At 60.3% G+C, this 19,781-nt stretch overlaps 1 protein-coding gene across 1 annotated transcript in view; it reads left to right on the forward strand.

The window, feature by feature from the left end:
* Window positions 1-19,640, forward strand: part of LOC122385431 (serine/arginine repetitive matrix protein 2-like) — a 70,494-nt gene extending 50,854 nt beyond the window's left edge. The window contains exons 4-5 of the mRNA XM_043373701.1: window positions 435-3,015; window positions 19,252-19,640. Coding sequence (XP_043229636.1) covers window positions 435-3,015; window positions 19,252-19,328 — 2,658 coding nt within the window. The 3' untranslated portion in view covers window positions 19,329-19,640. The remainder of the gene's footprint in view (window positions 1-434; window positions 3,016-19,251) is intronic.
* The last annotated feature ends 141 nt before the right edge of the window (window positions 19,641-19,781 follow it).

Below are 19,781 nucleotides of genomic sequence, written 5' to 3' on the forward strand. Positions count from 1 at the left end.
TGTCGAGGCCTACGTCCTGTGTGGGAAAATGCTGATGGGTCTGTCGTTCAAGGACTGGACAGCGGTATGGGCATTGTCGGGCTTGATCAGAGTGGCATTAGGCTATTATTCCTGTGACGGCCCCTCATTATACGTTGTTACTGATTACTGTGAAACGGACATCGGCTTCCGAGACTGAAATAACGCTGTCCGAACGTCATCCTTGATAACGATACGCTTCGATGCCTTTAACCAGCGCATTTAATCGTGATTATCCAGTTTGTCCATGAATTACTTTTTTGTGCGCCTCTGAATGCTATCTAACCGCAGTTCCGCTATTATAGATCGTCGAAAAATTTTCCCCAGCCCCCATTAGATGTCTAGTGTTAACCGGATACCGTCTAACATTACGGCACTAACTGACCCTCTGACGTCCACTCTCTCCGCGCCTGCAGAGTCGTCTCCGCCCGAGCCGACCGGCGCCCTCCCCGCCGATCCAGCGCCAGGCCTCCGCACCCAGCGGCTCCCTCAGCTCGCGGCACAGCGACGCCAGCGCCACCGCCGGCGGCCGCGGCAGTCACAGCTTCCGCGCGGCGCCGACAGGCAGCGAGGAGCGCCGCGGTCGCGGTCTGCGCCGGAGCGACGAGCCGCCGACGCCGACGCGGTCCGTCGCTGCCGATGACCGCGTGCTGGAGAGAGGAGAAGACGGCGCCACGGTTGGAGAGGTGACGTTTGAACTGGATGGCGGTGGACGAACCTTCAACTATGTCTCATACCGAGATGGAGGCGACGGCAGCGGCCCGGCCATGGGTCCCATGTCCCTGCCTGGCTCACTGGCGATGGAGCAGCCCGACTCCCCGCCCACAAACAGCTACCCCAAGAAGATGCCGCTCTTCTCCCCCATCGTCAAGGACCGGCTGAACGATAACACCAACATGTACATCCCGGCGCCGCCGTCACCCCGCCCGGACTACTATGACTCCGAGCTCTCCGAGACGGACTCGCTGGCTCGCGAGGGCTCCGACACAGAGGCGCTGTTTGGGCTGCAGGAAAAGCAGAAGGTTGGAAAGAAGAAGACCTCTGGTGGTAGATTCGGAGCGACCAAAACCTCGCCACCGATGCATCGGAAGAACAAGGTTAAAGAGAGTAAGGAGCGACATCAAAAGAAGAAAACGCCAGAGAAGGACGCACCGGCGGCTGAAACGAAGACGGACTCGAAGGGGCGTGGCAAGACCAGCGTGGCGACCACGCCCACTCGGGAGGTGACAGTGACACACCTGTCTCCACAGCAGGAGACACCTCCTTCGGTCCGTCAGACGGCAGCGGCAGGGAAGCAGCCGCCCACCCCGCAGAAATCCACCTCCCTGCTCAAACGGCCGTCACTCACCAAACAGCTTTCGTCGCCCAAAAAGACGCCAGCCCCGAAACCGGCACCCGCTCCGAAGCAGCCGGCAGCGCGGGTTTCGTCCAAGGTGTCGCCAGCGCCGAAACAGCCCAGCTCGTCGAAGGAGGCACTAGCTGCAAAGCAGTCAACCTCAGTAAAGCAGGGAGCACCTGTGTCCCAAGCACCCTCCTCACGCAAGAGCTCGGCCATATCAATCAAGCAGTCCGCACGAAGAACTTCCTCCCCGAAACAGCCGCCGTCCCCGGTCCATCCTCCCGCTGAGGAAGAGTCAGTCCTTCCCACACCTCCTCCCTCTCCTCCCTCCCCTCCGGCACAGTCGGCACCTCCTCCTCCCTCCGAGACAGCCATTTCTCCTCCGCACACCGCTGGTCCCTCATCCCCTCCCGCTGAGGAAACAGCAGCATCGTCTACCAAGCCAGCCATGACACCTCTTCAGGCAATGATTGAAGACTTCCACAGGAACCTTCCACCTCCCCCGGCCTTTGACGACGCCGACGCCCTGAATGTGTCGATGGATGAGCCACCGTCGCTAGCTGAGGAGGTAGAAATGGAGCCCGATGACTCCTACTACTCTGATGACTCACTTGACTATCAGGACGGGCGCTCCAAGGGCGCAGCCAAGCGCCGAAGACGACGAAAGAGTGATTGGTCGACTACCACCAGCTTCGACTTTGTACATCGAAAGGAGGCTCGTAAACGGATCCCGGAGAAGCTAACTAATCGGGATGAGGGTATCAGCTCACTGGAGAGCCATAACTCGGCTAGTGATGAAAATGAGGGATCTAGAAAGAGGCGCCAGGCGGGTCTCATCGCCGCAGTCGCTGCTGAGCAGACCCCGACTGACTCCAAGCCAGCCCGCCAGGACAGCGGCAAACAGAGGAACAAGTTCGACTCGATCCGTAAACTGCTGAAGGAAGGCCGACTGGAGGGTCTGGAGACGCCGCCGCCGGACTTCGTGCCACCTCCGCCGCCGGCTGTGGCCAAGAGTGCGCGCCGGCAGCCGGGCCGGCCGGCGGCGGACGCTACCGCTGGCTCCTCCGAGCAGACACCAGAGCAGGAGACGCCGGTCCGACTGAGGCCGCGAGACAGCTCGGCCGGCTCAGGAGGCTCCGGTCAGAGGCCACGCTCGCACAGTCAGCCTGCATCATCACTGGTGGATGCCGCCGCCAGTCGGGAGCGCAGCTCTCAGTCTCCCCATGAGGTGCGCACGTCACAGTCCTTCCTGCACCAGAAGGGACCTTCGTCGCTGTTTGTCGACTACCGTCGGCCGAGCGGCGGCGGCACCACGAGCAGCGGCGGGGGTCCGCCGTCAGGCCGACGCCGGCCGGCTCCGCGGCCTGACCCGGCTCTCCGGCTCCGAGCTGACTCCCCACTGCGCCGTAACCGGCCGGTGCGACCCGCAGAGGGGGTCCAGGTGAACCCGCTGACGCACGCGCGGCCCGGACCGCCGCTGTCTCCGCTGGCCACCTTCCACAGCGCCGAGAGTCTGCACAGCTCTCTGCCGCCGGTGCTGCGCGCGTCTGGAGGGAAGGGAGCCAACCGCGGCCACCTGACGCTGCCCGGGGAGAGGGGCCTCGAGCGCAGGGACGTCCGGAGGGCCGACAGCCTGGCCGTCAGCAAAAAGGAAAAAGGTGAGAGGAATAGGAATAGGGCATTGAAGGGAGTAAAGATACCGCGGTAATGAGAGCAGAGAGAAGGAAGGGAAAGAAGCCAGAAGGGAGATAGGGAGGGGAGAGAGAGGGAGGGGTGAGAAGATGTGGACCAAGAAAGATCGGTAGATAGAGTGAGATTGTATGTTAAACTACGTACTGACATTCATATGCTGCGTGCTAAATGAATGCGCAGCGCAGCAGCTTTTCCTGGCTTCTTTACATTCCGCGCTTACGTACATACATACGTCAGGCATGGCACGTGTTTATTTAAAGGGGAAAATAGTTTCTTAGCAGTACTTTTACCTACATGACATGCCTGGTAAGTTCGCTATTTTTCAGTTTTGCTCACGAATTGCGCACAACACTGAAAACCTGGGAATGCCATGTTGTCTTCTTGCAGGGCCTCTAAAGGCCAAACGTTAGCCCGCGCTCGCTCTGCCATTTGAGTGGGCGTCACTGCATTGCGATCTGCTTAGATCATGTTCGTGTTTTCCATACAGGCTAGCGATTCTGAGGAATTTCAACGTATTCAGACACGGTGCTGATTGGGGCAATTGTGTCCATTGTTTTCACGCTAAGCTGTGGCTGTCACCTGGTGACTTTTCCTCGTCCACATAATTTGTTTATGAGCTATGTCGCTTTTTGGGCAATTCATGAATTAGTGCTTTAAGTTCACGGCCTAGCTGCATGCACGATCCGTCGATGCATGTAAACCTAAGGAGACATGGCAACTACAGACATATTCGACTGTGCTACTGTGCAGCGCTGTTCGAGTTTCAGACAACTCTTCAGACGCCATATTGATGATAGCAGTTGATTGTTGGCCGGCCAATCCGTCGTAGCGGACAACATTTTATGTATCTCTGCTCTTCAATCAAGTAGCAAGGATCATCGCTGCGCTCTTAGACTGAATCAAAGTCCAAGTTACTATCTTGACGAGGTTTTTGTCTCACCGTTTGATCAGAGTGACCAGCTGATCAGAACGAAATGACTGACTGGTTCCGTTCAAAGTGAATCGCTTATTGTCCAATGTCCATTCAGATCGGAACAGAGTCCTTGTGACAGTGTATGTGACTAAGAGAGGTGACAGTCGGCACCAGTAGCTGCCCACCTGGTCTCAATAGTGCCACGTGAGGATATGTGACACCTTGTGACGCCATGTGACACCACGTGACGCACGTGATGCACATTGCACATACCGGCACGGATCTGCTGACACACCGTTGAGGCGCCCCCAATGCCCTTTGCCCTTTACCCCTCTCTGCACTGCGTCTGCAACCACTACCGACCTCACCAGCGTCTACAGACCCCATCTGCCTTTTACCGTTCCGCTCTCATCCGTTCTCGTACCAACACCGTCTGTCAATCCCATCCATCAGCCGTCTCCCGAGTCCGACCCCAGCACCGTTTACCGTTTACCTCCGCCGTCTCCGTCTACTGTATGCCGTCTCCCGAACCCGTCTGCCGTCTCCCGACCCCGTCACCGTTTACCGTCTGCCGTCTCCGTCCACCGTCTGCCGTTCTCCAACCCTGCATGCCATCTTCAATCCCGTCTATCTTTCACCGTTTACCTTTACCGCTGTTGCATCCGCCGTGTGCGGCGTCTCCATCGCCGTCTACCGTCTTCCGACCCTAAATGCCGTCTCACGATCCTACATACCACCTCCAGACCACGTCACCGTTTACCGTCTACCGCTTTCGCCTCCTCCGTCTGCCTTCTCAATGTCTTTGACGCCATGACCGGCGCCACTATCACCCGAGCCGTTAGGTTGTTTGGTGTCGCGACTGAGAAGGCGGAATCCCAAGAGCATTCCACGTGTCACGTTCACCGGGACTCGGGATAGCACAGCCCGGAGACAGGCGAGTGAGCCTTGGATAAATATAGAAAGAGGTCCGTGATTTCATGTTTGTGAGACAGGATGGTATGTGGTTAGATAAGGGATCCATTAGCTGTGACTTAGCTGTAAGTGTTGACTGAGACAGTGGGTATGATAATGTAATCGGTAAGTGGGTCCTCAGCAATGCATCGGAACCGAAATGAAATGGTCGAGGACCGAGCTGGTATTCGGGTATTCCCGGATTTTCTCCACTTGACCCGATCAGCGGTCGCGGCTGAATGGGTTCTACAGATCCCAGTCCGGTTAAGGTCACCCGTTACGCCTCCGTGGGTCGACGACACCCGGTTCCATAAAATTCTCAGACGGAGCTCTCTTCAGCCGTAGCGGTACGGCGATCGCCCCGCCACCTATCGACCAATCATCGCACTTTTACTGTGTTTGCTTACCGCTAGAGACGCGACCTTTGCCGGTATGTGCCTGTCCGCTCGGTCGGTCCAGCCTTCAGACGGGTTCGGAAGGCTCTGGACGGTGACGTCACCATCGGCCGGATGTCGGCTCACGTTCGAGCTCAGAGAGCTATTCGTGGCTGCCGCCGGGCTGGGGACGGGCCGGAGGGCGGCTGGGGACGGGGACGGGCTCGGCCGTCTACTCCTCCCCCCGTTTGCCACCGAACTGGTGCCGGGGAACAGCGATCGGTCCGTACTCCCCGCCGGGCTAATAATGGATCAGTCAGTCTCAGGGCACTGGAGCGGCGGCCGGCCGGGCCGTTTGGAGCCACCGTCAATGACATTCTGTCCGAATTCGGAGACAAATTGAATGACGGTCCCGATACCAATGCAGTTTTGAAACCATGAATCATTTCCGCCGGGTGCGTCAGAATTTCGGCGAATCGGTGATGTATTCGATACATAAGCTCAGAGCATAAGTTGGAAGGCTGCCAAGGACTCAACTCACTGGAAACTTTTCTGATGAACGCTAACCGGTCTCCCTGCCCTTGCGTCGCCCGGCATCCTTTCCCAGTTGCTGATCTTTACTTCTCAGTTCACATTGCAAGTTGTGCTGTTATCCGGCAAACTTTGTTCCCCGGCGCCGCCTAAATCGCTGCCAGACCTCCTCCCCTCTCCAGGCGCGGGGCAGTGGGGGGGGGGGGGCAGACAGCTGCCGGCCGGGCTCTTCAGCTTGACAGCAGCCGGCGCCACCTCCCCCTCCCCCCCGAGACGCGTCTGGTAGCGCGCTGTTCGGCTCTGAAAGACACCGCCCCTCCAGTTCAGCCAGGCACGCGACAACACTCGAACCTCGCCCATCCAACCCGGCTAAAACGGACTCGCGTCGTGTTGTAGCACTCGACTCCCAGTGCTCTATCTTTCCTCTCCCTTACCCTCGGGCTTTGACCTGCCCCCGGTCGAGCCGGCTATTTCCAACTCACCGTCCGTCGTCTGCCCGTGTGTCTGAAGTGGCGCCGTAGTGACGGACGCCCGTCAGCAGCGCCGCAGTGATTGCGACACGTTTGGCACGAAGAGCGGCGCGGCGCCCAGCCGTGAAAGTGTTGGCGAACGGCGCAGCCGGGGACCGAGACCGTCCGTGGTTGGTTCGGCTCGGTCGGACTCCAGACTTCCCTGGGAGTCTCGGCGGGTCGCGGTGGGAGCTGCGCGCTTGGTCCACCGTTCAGAGGGAGACGTGTGTGGCTGAGAGCGCTGGACGGTTCCAGATGAGGTCGCCAGTCGCGGATGTCTGCGTTCGGACACGCACTGTGACTGCGCTGTCCATTGGGGTGTGGTGGATTCGCCGGCGCGCCGTCAGTGCCTTATTTGTCGTCGTTGGTCACGAATGAAATCGCTGGTGATCGATAGTGAGCTCATAGGTGACTTGGCCATGTCTTCTGTGCGCCGCCCTCGTCTATGCGCGGTCATATTCGTCAGATGTTTAGTGTTCATACTTCTTATACAGGAACATAAATCAAACCCCGCCGATCGCCGGGAGAGCGCTGTCGATTCAGCCGGGGCGTCCAATCGCGCTGAGTGGTCGCTGGCCTTGGCGTCTACCCGGTACCTCTCTGAGGCGCGTCGGGACGCTCGACTTTGACCGAGACTGGCCGGATGTGACCGCGAGTGCCTCAGTCGCACCTGGGGCACGTCGGCTCCAATCGAACGACGCCAAACTGAGCAAACAGATATGAGCTCCGCCGCCGCCGCCGCCGCCGCCTCGGTCGCGATCCGCCTTGGAGGGCGGGACTGGCGACAGGCGGAGAGTGGCCAGCGGTCGAGTCGCTCGCCGACACGTCAGCAAATAAACATGGCCAGTGGGGCCGGCATCGCCTTTGTCGACTGTTTGGACACGGTCGACGGTGACCAGTGCTCGGCGCTCGCCCTTCGTCCGCCGCAGACACGTGAGGGTCACGATCAGGGGCACCGCGGGGATCGGAGACCAGAAGCCACCAGCCGGGGGCGGGGGCGGCGCGGGTGGTCACTGGTTCTGGAAACGTCGCTGACAGCCCCTATGAGTCGCCGCCATGACGGGAGGGAGTGCTGAGTGGGCGCCGCCGCTGCACCCAGTTGGGTTAGACCGGCGGCGAACTATGAGCACGACTTTGAGTCGTGACTCAGGCGCCTGAGTCGTGAGTTAGTCACGGGACCGGTCGACACATCAGGTGACTATGACGGACTTGCATCACGCTGTCATGGAACTGCAATGTAGCCAAGGCGCACATCTGTCCTTTTGTTTCGCGTTCGGGCGGCTGTCGGTAGACGGTTGACAGGCCCGAATAGACGTCTACGCATCTGCAGAAGGGTTGATTAAAGGCCAGACCAACAGACAAACGGGTGGACATCCTTCAGTGGACGGTGATGCAATCCCAAAAACCAACCAACAGAAGCCTGGGGGCGGTCAGCGGACGGATGGGCCGACCACATTTGATTCGTGAAACCCAGCGAGTCTCCCCGATTCCGGTGGCCAGTCCGACGGATGGAGAGCCAGATTGCGTTTCCTGCGAAGTCGGCGCTGCACCGCTATCAGTCTGTCGGGCGACACCGGTGGGCGGGCGCCCCGGAAGGACGTCATCCGGTGCTGCGCTCGGGTCAGAGCGTTCACAGCGGTCACAGCGGCCGGCGTCGGCCGCTGGACGGACGGTGCGCTCCTGACCTCCATCGACCCGGCTGATGCCTGGACGGCCTGGAAGTTCGTTTTGTCGAATTATTAGGTCACCCAGAGTGGAGGCAAATAGGTGTGGATTTTTAGGTACCTAGTGTGTCGGTCGTTTCTTTTCTCGTTCATAATTGGTTAACTCGGGTAACAGTGTCCAGCGCCGTACCTATCTGTCATAACGGTATAATCAGCGCTGGCTCTCCGCGAGATAACCTGTCGCTACTGACGACTCCCACTCCTCTGTGCGTGGACTGAAGCCCCGGGCACGTGGGGGTCACTGGGGCATCTCATCATCCGCACCCGATACCTCATCCTGGCGTCTCGGACCTCGGGGAATGGCTGTAACGCCGTCTCGTGCACAGTTCACGGTCCGTCCTGGGGGCGTCGGCCGCTGCTGTCACCTTCCGTCGGTACGACCGGCATGCCGTGTTGATTAACGCCTGCCTACTGGGTATCGCTAACGACCAACGCTGCCGATCATAAGCTCTACTTAGATGGTGAGAAGTCAAAGTGAAGACGTACCGAAGTCAGAAGTGCAAATGCGGGCGCTATTGGTTCGAAGCGCGCTGTTGGCTTGGACGGGCCAGGCCGGCTTTATTTATAGGGTTACGAGCTATTTTGATCACGTATCTTGCAGTCTGATGACTGCTGTGCGGTGGCGGCCAGGCTGTTGTCTGCCAGTTATGTTGTGTCGTTTGGCTGTGGATGCGCTTTGTCCTCCCTGCACCGTCGTAAGACGTTGAGTGCAAGATACATGATGTTTATGGATTCGTTTTATTAACAAGTAACTAGGAGATAATACAAACCATGAACTTTTTTCTTTGCCGTTCGACCACCTCGCAACTTATTTGTCTCACAGAGATTGATTGTCAAGCCGTCTCTTTAAAAGCATTATTTTGGTTTTAGTTCTATAGAAATTCGCCCGACGGCTAATAAATTACATAATTTATAAATCAGTGACCGTCTCCTGTTGCCAAGTATTTACGGCCATGATCATCCTTCCTCCAAATTTAGCCGCAATTAATCACGTTCGTGCAACGAAAGCCTGCGATACATCTGGGCCGGATACCGGCCGTTTCCGGCTGGGCGCGTTATACGACTACTCGGTTCGCCCTTTGTCGGCCGGGTTGTCGGCCGGGTGTGCTGATGACGAGGTGTGTGTTGCCAACCTGGTGTCTCTTTGCCACCTCACTGACCGTCGCGGGTCGTCACAGGCCGTCCGGCCGACCCCCTGAGTCACTGGGGTTCCACTGAGGGAGGGGAGCGCCCCGTGCGAAACTCAGTTCCGAGCACAGCAGCTGCGCCTATTGATTCGGCCGGCCGGCTGGTTGGGTCCCCTGTGACCGGCCAAAGGGTCGGAGGGAGGGGAGGCGGGGGTGGACGGATCACACAGCCATCAGCTGATCAGTCGACCGGGGTGGGGGGGGGGCGGTTGTAAATGGGGATCGAAACGAACCGGCGCGTGCGCTTAGAGACCACCCGCCGGGGAGGGTAGGGAAATGGGGTAGGACGGCGTGATGGGACACGGGGAACTGCCTTCACCGAGCGGCTTAGCTCTGGAATCTGGATATCTGTGGCAGAGGGTTGTCCGAGCAGCATGTTTGTGGTTTGTTGAGATGCTCCGTAGCCGAAGGAAGATCCGTCGTTCTTGGTGAGGTAAACCTTATTGCTATGGCAACAGCCGGCCCAGTCGGCACAAGACCACAACATAAAGTTATCTTTTCGCTTGGATAAGCCGGGCTTTGTTTGCTGGTTTAGTTTAAGCATTCGTCTCTGACGCAATAAATGCACCTTCATACGATACCGACGAACCCATGAGGAACCTCTTCGCGTTAGTCAGTGCGCCGCATTTCCTATGCCTCCGGCCGACTAGGGCACTGGGTTCGCCGGGGGCCGCGGTGCACGGTTTGCCTCTGTGGCCGACATGAGAGCCGCCGCCGCCGCCGCTGTCGGCCCCGCTGCCGAGCCGTGCCACCCGACAGGACTGGCGAGCGGCGGACGGCAGTGGCACCCCGGCCGCACTCACACTGCACTTTGGCCAATTACTGAGTGCAGCAGCTCGCTGGCGTGTAGGCAATTACCGTCGGCAGAGAGCCCGCTCGGGCGCTGCACATGGGCTGGAGTTCGGCGCCAGAGTGATACGGGCAGACGGACGTTCAAAACTCGTGCGGCAAATGGTCCAGTCTTGGTCCAGTCCAATCCGGCGCTTCAATCCAGACAGGCTCCCAAACCCATCTAAACGTATAACGGACGGACCATTTGGCCTCATATCTCTCGAACTCTCACACTAAACTGGTCTAAATACTGCTGTCTGGAATGCTGACCAGGCGTCCTCCGCTCCTCGCGCCGTTAGTTATCGCTCGACGGTACAGCCTCAGCCCGGGCTCATTGGCCGTGTTCTCATTACCTCGCCTTGTCACCTGTTGAAGCGCAGAGCCGCGGGCCGTTTGCGCGTCTCGGTCCCGTTAGCTGGTCCCAGCTACCGTAGGCAACAGCTGTGACGACGACGCACCAGCCCGGGGGTTTGACTGTGTGTGGACCCAGTTGGCTACGACTGTGGGCCACAGGTGATATCTGCACCTGTGACTGAAGGCTGTTCCTCGGTCGTAACCTTACCGGACTGAAACTGATCTGGGATGAGTCACGAGGAGTTGAGTGGAGGGCTAAGAAGCCGATTTAGCTGAAGTGACATGCATTATTTATGTCCCGGTAAATTGTGATGTTTCGCTTGTTTAGCACCGTGTGTTCCTAATCGCACGGTGTTTAGGCTATTTCCGCAACATGTGACCGAAATGTTTGACCGTTTTTATCCGGGAGTTCGTGATGTTAAACGGATATCCTGAGAGTTCTGACTGGCACTCGACATCGGCCTCATTCACGTCCCGGTCTGTCACGGAATGCTGGGAAAACATTTCGCCGAACAGGCCAGCTCTGTTCCTCTGGGTCCGCTCTCGGCCGGGCTGAGTGGCGCCTTGTCACGAGTCGCTACTGACAGCTGCTCGCCGCTCGGGACTGATGACTTCGATCGTGACAGGGGGACGGCTCCCAGGAGACCCGAGCCCTGCAGAGGGGAAAAAGAGGCTCTGATAGGGGGCCAAACTGGGAGGCGCCCGGCGCCGGCGGCCGGGAGGGCATGAAGTGGGAGTCTGGGACCCCACCCAAAGCACGTCGACTCGCCCCGGGCCCCCAGCGGGGCAGGGTACCCACGTCGGCCCGGCAGGAGGCACTCGACCGGAACCGGAAAATGTAGAGAAACCCGGCCGGCACAGCGGTGCTTTACCGGCCGCTGATTTCATCATGTCGCGGCCGGGCGCCGTTTTCCGAGCGACTGACTGTCACCGCGGCCTCAGCTGTCGGGCCGCCGGCTGAGGGGCGGTGGGTTCAGTTGGCCGGCCGCGGCGGCCAGCACCCCGTTCCTGCCGCACTGCCTATCCGGCTGAGAGGCTGGCCACACCCGTCCGTTCGCGGCGTCCCTTCATGGTGCTATCGACCGGTAGCGGCGGCAGCTGCGGGCCCAGCAGCTGCCGAGCCGGCCCGTTCAACTCGCCGGCGGCCACCACAACGCCCCAATAAAGCCGGGGCATGACCGGCACGGCGCCTGCCCCGACCTCCATTCACGGTAAATCCTCCAGGCGATGAGATGGAGCCCAGCAACGCGTCGGTGAGACGCTCGCGTCGGCTGATGGATTTAGTTGCCGAGAACGACATGCGGGCTTTTGGGGGATCATCCATGCCCCCGGCAACGCTACCGCCGACTTGAGGTGAATACTGAATGTCGAGCTGGTAGTGAAAATACGACAGGGGAAAATAGCACCGTCGCGATCGTCGCGCCCGACGCGGCCGTTCGTCGCGTCCGACGCGCTGCGATCAATGCGCCGATGACTCAGAGCAGTGACTCAGCCGCCGGCGGTCCTGTGACACGTGTGACGTCATCGGTGACTCATCGGTCCTCTCGGCGTCGCTCCAAATTCTCAGGTGACGTCACATGGCGTGCCGCGCGTGATTCGCGCTCTGATGACGTCACACTGTGCCGTGTCCCGTGTCGGGTCCCAGGTGATCGGAGCTGGGGTGGGGAGCAGGACCGTTATGGGGACGGCTGGGGGGGGGGGGGGGGAGCGAAATGACTAACGGGCATATCATGCTAAAAGAGTACCTAAACGAATAGGCTGATATCGAGCCCTGGTGAACCCATGAGAGGGAAGGCCAACCCAACGCCGTTGGGCATTGTTAAACACAACGGGGTTTCACTGTATCAACATCACCGGAAGGCACTTTTTCCTCTGATGAGAGCAGGTGACTCAGCTACCAAGACACACTGAACGCTAACTTGTAATTCGTGCACACAGTAAATATCTGGCTGCATTGATGAATGCATTAGCTGAAATTTGCAGTCAGCAGGTTTTCCCTGTTCCTATCTGCGGCTCGGTCGGGCGGCACTGGTCTGAAGACGCGGCGAACGGCGGACGCCGATCGGCCGGTCTGTCGGTCGGTCCGCCCGCCCTGCACGCTGCCGAGCGCTGATAGCAGCGGAGGCCATTTCCGCCGGAATGTGCCGCGGACCGGCCACCAGTGACCGGTCTGGTGAATCATCACCCTGGCAGCCGCCGCCGCCGCCGCCGCCGCGCCACCGTCGCTCCTAACGCTGCCGCCGCGACGGGCCTACCGTCCTTCGCCAATACCGGCCCACAAATGCGGAGCGCCGCGGCGGGCATCGGGAGGCGCTCGCGGCCGTCATATAGCATGGTTCAGATTTCAGTACTTCTGATCATGTGTGTTTTGTGTGGGTGGGTGTGTTTGACGGATAAGTCACAGCCCATCGATCTCCAAAATGGATGTTTGACTAGGGCGTTTCAGCGCTACTGCACCGGGCCATCATGAGAGAGGACACGCCCCTTTTCAGCCGTCAGGCCACGGGATATTTGGCTCTGATGTTCATGTAGGTTGATGTGGCGCCTGGCGCTTGTGCTCGGCCTTTCAAATGGCGGCGTGTTCGAGTTGCCCTGACCGACAGCCGCTGGGGCCCCCGCGCCGGTCGGGGGGGGGGGGGGTAGGGAGGCGGTTTCCGCCACGTCACCGCAGCTTTATCGGGCCGGCTGGTCGGGGGCCGGCAGCGTCTGCGGTCTGGCCCGCAGTGGGGCCGGCGCCGGCCCGTCCGGACCTCCAGGGCCCGCCCTCGAGGGCCCACAGACTCACAGAGACCCGGGGGTCTCACACGGTCGAGGGAGGGGCCGCCGGCCGACCGCTGGCGCCGCCTGGCGGCCTCTAAACCTGACCCACAAACAGCGGACGGGCTGCGGCGGGCCGACTGGTCCGGCTGCCCCTCCCCGGCCCCCTCAGCCTCCCCTCCGCTGTGTAGTCATGGTGACCATTTCGGTACCCGACCGGCGAGAAAATCGATACCACCAGCTGGCGGCGGCCCGGCTGAATTCGACTGGGCGCGGCCCGACGCCCGCCCGTCCGCGGCGCCGGCCGGGCCTGGCTCTCCGGCCTCCGGGCTGCCACGTGACCCGGCCGCGGGCGGCTGACCTTTGACCCGGAGCTGGCCGGCGACGACCCGCCTTGTTTGGCGTGATGTGCGCGCCCTGTTGGCAACACACGAACGAACACATCAGCCGCGGATCCGAGCCGAGAGCACGGCAGGCTTGCGAAATTCGCTCGCTCCGGTCGGTAGATCAGTCTGAGGCGAATCAGAGGAGCGGCCGCCGACCCGCGCGGAGCGAGCGTCCCTGCGCCGCGCGCTGCATGGGTGCTGACTGCATAGCAGGCGACTTTCTCCGTGGCGTGGAAAAACCGGCTGGCGAGCGGGCGAGTCTGCTGTCTCGCCTTCTCTATAGGCTGGTCGCGTAGAGCGGCAGCGATCGTTGGGAACCTAACAGGAGTGAGGGGTTGAGGGAATGAGGGTAGGGTTGAGGGAAAGAGCCAGCTTGGGAAGGGGGTTGATAGGGAGGGACGAGGCTGACGTAGACCACCCCATTCGGCGCCGGCCCGGTCCGCTGCCGCCCGTTAGGCAGTGCCCAGGAGACCGATACACTGCCTGCCATCAGCCGCTGCCGTCGGCGCCGGCCGCTCGCCGCCGCCATCAATGGGCGTGGCAGAGTAGCGGGCGCCGCCCCGGCCCGCTCTGTCCGTCGGCGGCGACGGCGGTCTCTGTGGGAGTCTGCGGCGCCGCTCCCCCAGCGCGGTCGGGCCGACGCAGTGGGGGAGCCGGCGCGTCGCGTCGGCGCCGTTGTTTGTTCTCGGCGAGGTGGGGCGACGCAGACCCGTGGGAGCCGGGCTCCGGCGTCTCTGAGGAGAGGCGCGGAGGAGAGAGGCAGGAGGGAGAGCAGCTGTGGCGGCCCGATACTAGCAAAACTGGGCCGAGGCGAGCCAATATTAGCAACAGGCGGCGATGTGTAGATCGGGTGAATGTCGGACGGGTGTAAATAAGATGTACCGACTCACTCCAACACAAATATCATACTGAAACTCGAGATCGTTTATACGGAGAGCACAATCTCACTCGGCTGCCTGGAAACCCTCTCACTGGCGTCCGTGGTGGTGCTCGCTCAGATCCGCAGGCATATTTTCACGTCCCGCTACCGCTGGACCATGGCAGTTAAGGCTGGCATGTGGTCGTAGCGAGTCCCAGCTGTTAGCCCTCCTGAATATTGCAGAAGCGGAGAGCCAGCCAGGCGTGACCGACGGCCGAGACGGCGCTCCGAGGGCTACACTGCCTCACGGGGACCGAGGCTAGTCCACTGCAGTGTCGGACTGGGATTCGAACACCGCTCCTGTGTCAAACTCTTGTCCTTTCTACCATTTCGTCTTTTATTTTAACGTTTTCCTTCGTCGCTAGTGTGTTGGTGTTTTCCATTTATTTTCGCCAGATTCGTGTCGCTTCTGATGACATTGACTTTCCATGCTCATCCAACGGCAATCATCTGATTTCTCCGGCACATTATTCGCCAGTTGGCGACTTGGCCTTTATCGCTAGGTCACGGCAACAGGTTGTCCGGCTATTATTTATCGTGTCGTGTCGTGTTATAACGCGACATTTATCAGCGATGGGAATGGAGTCTGTTGATCTCATTCTTCGCTGGCGAACGGTGTAGCGGTGTATGAGGAGAAAGGGATTTAGCTTAGGTATGCCTGTCGGCGGCTTCTGACTGGCCCTTCTCTCAGCCCGGACCCGACCGTCTCAGTCGCCTCCGGCCGCCACTGTGTGTTTGCGCAGCCGAGCTGGACCGGCTGACCTCTCGGTTTTTCTGCTCTGGCCTGGCCGCCGTTTCTTGCGGCCCGGCCGATATGAGCGCGGTGGCTACTCAGAGACAGTGAGGGGCCGCCGGGAACTGAATGCGACATGCAGAGCTCCGAGAGCTGTCTTTGTTTGCCGTCGCGCTCAGAATTCATGACGCAAGCGGCAGCGGGATCCGCGACAAAGAAACGCCAGGGTAAGCGACTTTTGGTCGTGGAATGGATCAGTCTAGCTCGGTCGGTACGTGACGTTCATTCAGTCAATCCAGTGCACTATTAATCATTGAGTGGCTCATTGCGAATGACGCAAACATCAATCAGCCTTGGTGCCCTTGCCGACAAATAGAACGATTAATTATTTAGCCACCGAAACGGCTCGCTCTGCCCGTATTGCAGCTCACTGCGGACTTCAAAGTCGGGCATTTCCGCTGCAGAGCTCGATTGTTTTCCGAGTACGGCCAATTCGCGCATCACTTCGCTGTCGGTTTGTTCGCATTGAACCCAATAACAGCCCTGCCTAGCGTCGACTCTGTCCATTCCTGCGGCAAGTGTAGACCAGCGTTGGATCGAGTCCAGTGCACACTGCACAGCATACTGGACAGAGTGCAGCGGTTGGCTATCGGGCCGCGGTTGCATCACGGTCGCGCAGGCATCCGCCGCCTCCGCCGGGCGGTGGGTTGACTCGCGAGACGTGCAGGGCGCAGCCCCGCAGTACTGTTTACCGGAGCGGGGGCGTTGCCCGCTGCCAGCGCCGGTGCCGCTGTCACCGCCCGCTCTGTGACCGCTGCTACCTCTCCCAGACACCACCACCACCGCCGTTACCGCGGGCGCAGGTCGGGTTTCGCCGTGTCGGTCGGCTCGACGACGGACGCAGGTGCGGCTCGGTCAGGCGCCGCTGGTCGCCGGCACCGTCAGACCACACTACCGTCACCGCAGACACCGCGTGGCGAGCGGCGCCGTGCGGACCAGGGAGCGCCGGCCGGCCCGACCGTATCATTACTGCACAGCGGGCGCGAGCGGCGCTTCATGGCTGCAAGGCCGCCGACTGCCTTGCCTGCGGCGCTGGTGCGGCTGAGAAGGTATGCGGCCCGCCCGCCGCGCCGCCGCTGTTGCTGCTGGGAGGCGGACGGGTCCGCCCGAACACTGCAGAGTGCGGGTCCGGCTGTGGTCCGGCATACCTCCCTCACTCCCTCCCTTCCTCGTCAGTCACTTGGGACAGCCAGAGTCCCAGACGAGAGTTGCTCCCGGAACTGGATCGCTATATGTCGGCTCAGGAGACGGATATGCCGTTCCATACCGACTCCGGTGATGGACCTGTGATTCCATACCGGCTCCGCGGCAGCTCCGGTGACGGAACTATGGCTCCACACCGGCTCCGTTAGTGAACCTCTGGCTCCATTCTGGCTCCGTTACCGGATCCGTGGCTCCGCACCGGCTCCGTGGTATTTCAAACGATGGCTTTGTCATCTGTGGCTCCGGCCGATCCCCACCGCATGATGTGGCGTTGCGGTAGCCCGGACAAGGCGCTAATGGAGGCTCATATGAGCTCAGAACGACACTCCTCAGAAGCACGAGAATGCAACCGGTACCGCTCCCGGCGGCTGTGAGCGCGGCTTTGGACCGAGGAATCTGGTAGTCTCGTCCTTGGCCGGGTCAGAGCTCAGAAAAATCGTCCAAGATTTCAAGTAAATCCTCTTGGTTCCATTGAAACATCATGCCGGTCGGCGGCTGGTGGCTATATCTGCTTGATAACGAGGGCAGACCAAGCCTCTGGGCTTGGCTCGGAATTGGGGCGGATCGAAGGCATGGGTAACTCATCTTCTGAAATGGCCAGTGATCAAACCAAATGGCTGTCATTGAGCGCGGCCGCATTATTGCGCGACTGTTATTCCGCTCAGAGCAACTAGTGCTGCTCCTTTTTGCTGAGTTTCGGTTACGCTCATAACCTCTACTGCCGTACTGGTATTCAATAAACCAACGCAGGGGCAGCCATGCGCGACGTCAGCCACCATCGCAGGCCTAATTCTACCATAAAGCAGATAAATTTATAACGCTCACTGCGACCGTTACCGTAATCGACCCATATTTCGCTGTGTGATTTACAAGCTCAGCACAAAAAGGAACAACCATTTCCTAAACGCATGCCAGTGAGTACGGCTATCAATTTAGCATTTGTTCACCGGGTCGCCGTCACGTGATACCGGGTTGGCCGCCTTCCCGACGGCTCGCTCACGGCGGCTGCACTATCGGCGCGCGGCTTTGCACGTCTTCGTGAACCGTTAGCAGAGCCCGCTCCGGCGGCGCCGCTGCCTTTGTGCGGATCGTTAATCCTGGTGCCAGCCGCGGCGCCAATCGGCGACTGGCTGTTTGCTCGCCACCTCCGTACGGGCCGTATCAGCCGTCCGACTATCGGTGCGCAGACGGTCCCGATCGGAACCACGCCGGAGGACGGAGACGGGTCCTACAGAGACCGAGCTGGCGGTCATCGGTCACGCCGAGTGCCAGACGGCTGACCGCCAGACTGAGAGAGCGATGGAAGGTCGCGGCGCAGCGGCGGTCGTCGGACGCTAATGAAAGGCGACGTGGGGATTGATCCAGGCACATCGCTGACTGGCTGATGGTTGTTAGTGGAGGTAATGTTTCGGCGCTATACCATTGTCGATCTTCCGTTCGGTTTTGGTGCCCTATCCGTACCGAAGCTACCGTTATTGCTTGCGTGCTACAGGCGACCCCGTGCCACGCCGTCAGAGCGTGGGTTGTTTGCCACGCCCCAGTTCGCCCCTCCCCCCTCCCGCGACTGTCAGTGTGGCTGTGTCGCCAGGCCGCAGTTCGCCCGGCGTCGCCGCAAAAACGCCGCGCAAAAACCAGACAGCGGCCGCACCGGCGCGGCTCGGCCCGGTTGTGTATCGGGGTCAGACGGAGCCGGGCGCCCCGGCCGACTGCCGGCGACTATTCCTGTGTCGGCGCCGACAGAGGCCGGCTGGCAGCGGCGCCGGCGCCGCGCGCAGGGCGGGGCACCACCGGCCACGTGCCGCCCGGCCAGTGAGGGCCGTCGGGGCAGATCCGGAGCGGGTTCGGTCCCGAGACGCGGTGATGGATGATCGTCGGTGCGAGACAAATGCCTGTCTCCCGGCGTACCGTCGGGGGTCAGACGGAGGGCGGAGCCGACCCAATATGGCCGCGTCGAATCGCCACACCGCTGACTCGATCAGCAAACACGGACACGCCTGTTTGCCCAGACTGGCGTTATCTGCAGCGATATGGGCGGCGAGGAGGTCGGTTCCTGCTGGCGGAGCCCCACTCCGGCCCGTGCTGACCGGCGCCCGCCGCCGACCGGCCGGCCGGCCGGCTGGCTCCAAAAACAGGCAGGGTCGAGCCGGCGGCCTCACTACCAAATAAGGCGCGCGCGCCTGCCGCCGCGCCGAGAGATAAACTCGCGCGCGCCGCGGCCGGCCGAGCGGTCACGGAAGCCAGCCGACCGGCGGCTGGCGGAGGCGGGTTTCCGTCCTGTCGGCTGCCGCAGTTTGTTGCCGGGGGGCCGAGCTGCCACCGATCTCGACTGTCGAACTCGGTGTGCTGGTGTTGGCTACCGGCCCGGCGCTGGAGGCCCGGAATAGGCGGGCCGCCGGCGTCCGACGCCGACCTTCGCCGGTTTGGGTCGTGTTTGTCCGCCTCGCCGGCTGTGTACGTGCTTCTGCGCTGTGGCGACGGCCTCCCGGCCTGCCCCCGGGGCCGTCCCGGCCACAGGGCACAGAGACGGCCGGCGCGACCGCGCTCACCACCATGCATTAGCAGCAGCCACAGCGATTCCCGGGAACGGGCCGTGCCGCTTCAGTGGCAGCAGGTCCGTGTGCTCTGCGGAAACTAAGTGACCACTATTGCTTGTTGATGTTTATTGGGGCTTTAGGGCTCGTCACCTAGGGCAACACGATTGCTGATTCGGTGATCAGGCTCAGCCATATCACGATTCACGCCACTAATGAATGTTCTGTGTTTGTTTCAGATGGCGACTCCAAGTTCAAATTCAGCATCTTCAAGGGTTTCTGGCGCCGGAAGCAGTACTCTCTGGAGCAAGTGTAGCCGCTGTTCCGGCGGCCCGCCCATAGCGAGCAGCCGTCCCTCTGTATACCCTCCCCTTCATGTGCATTGTGCAATTAACATGATGGCTTCAATATACCCAGTGATATGACTGGCGACCCGTATGATGAAATATGGCGCGAGGTGGGAATTGGATGAATGTAGTTTGGGTAAACGTGTGCATATCCAGATGTATAAAAGGCCCTGTGCTATGTCAGAGCTCATGTGGGCGTTAGGGCCGCGTTATATTATTGTATTCGTATATACAAGTGAATGCGTCGTATACATTGTAAATAAACGACCTTATTGACGAATGTTCAGTGTTCTGGCTACTGAACACACAGACATCGAACAATGAAGTGCACACTGCACATGAGGACGAGTACAGCGAGAAACCTTGGTCGCGAGCCCGGTCAAATAAGTCACCTATGATAACCGACCACTCCACACACAGCA

Source organism: Amphibalanus amphitrite, unplaced genomic scaffold (assembly GCF_019059575.1).
Source record: "Amphibalanus amphitrite isolate SeventyFive unplaced genomic scaffold, NRLGWU_Aamphi_draft 000219F_arrow, whole genome shotgun sequence".
NCBI classification, from domain to species: domain Eukaryota; kingdom Metazoa; phylum Arthropoda; class Thecostraca; order Balanomorpha; family Balanidae; genus Amphibalanus; species Amphibalanus amphitrite.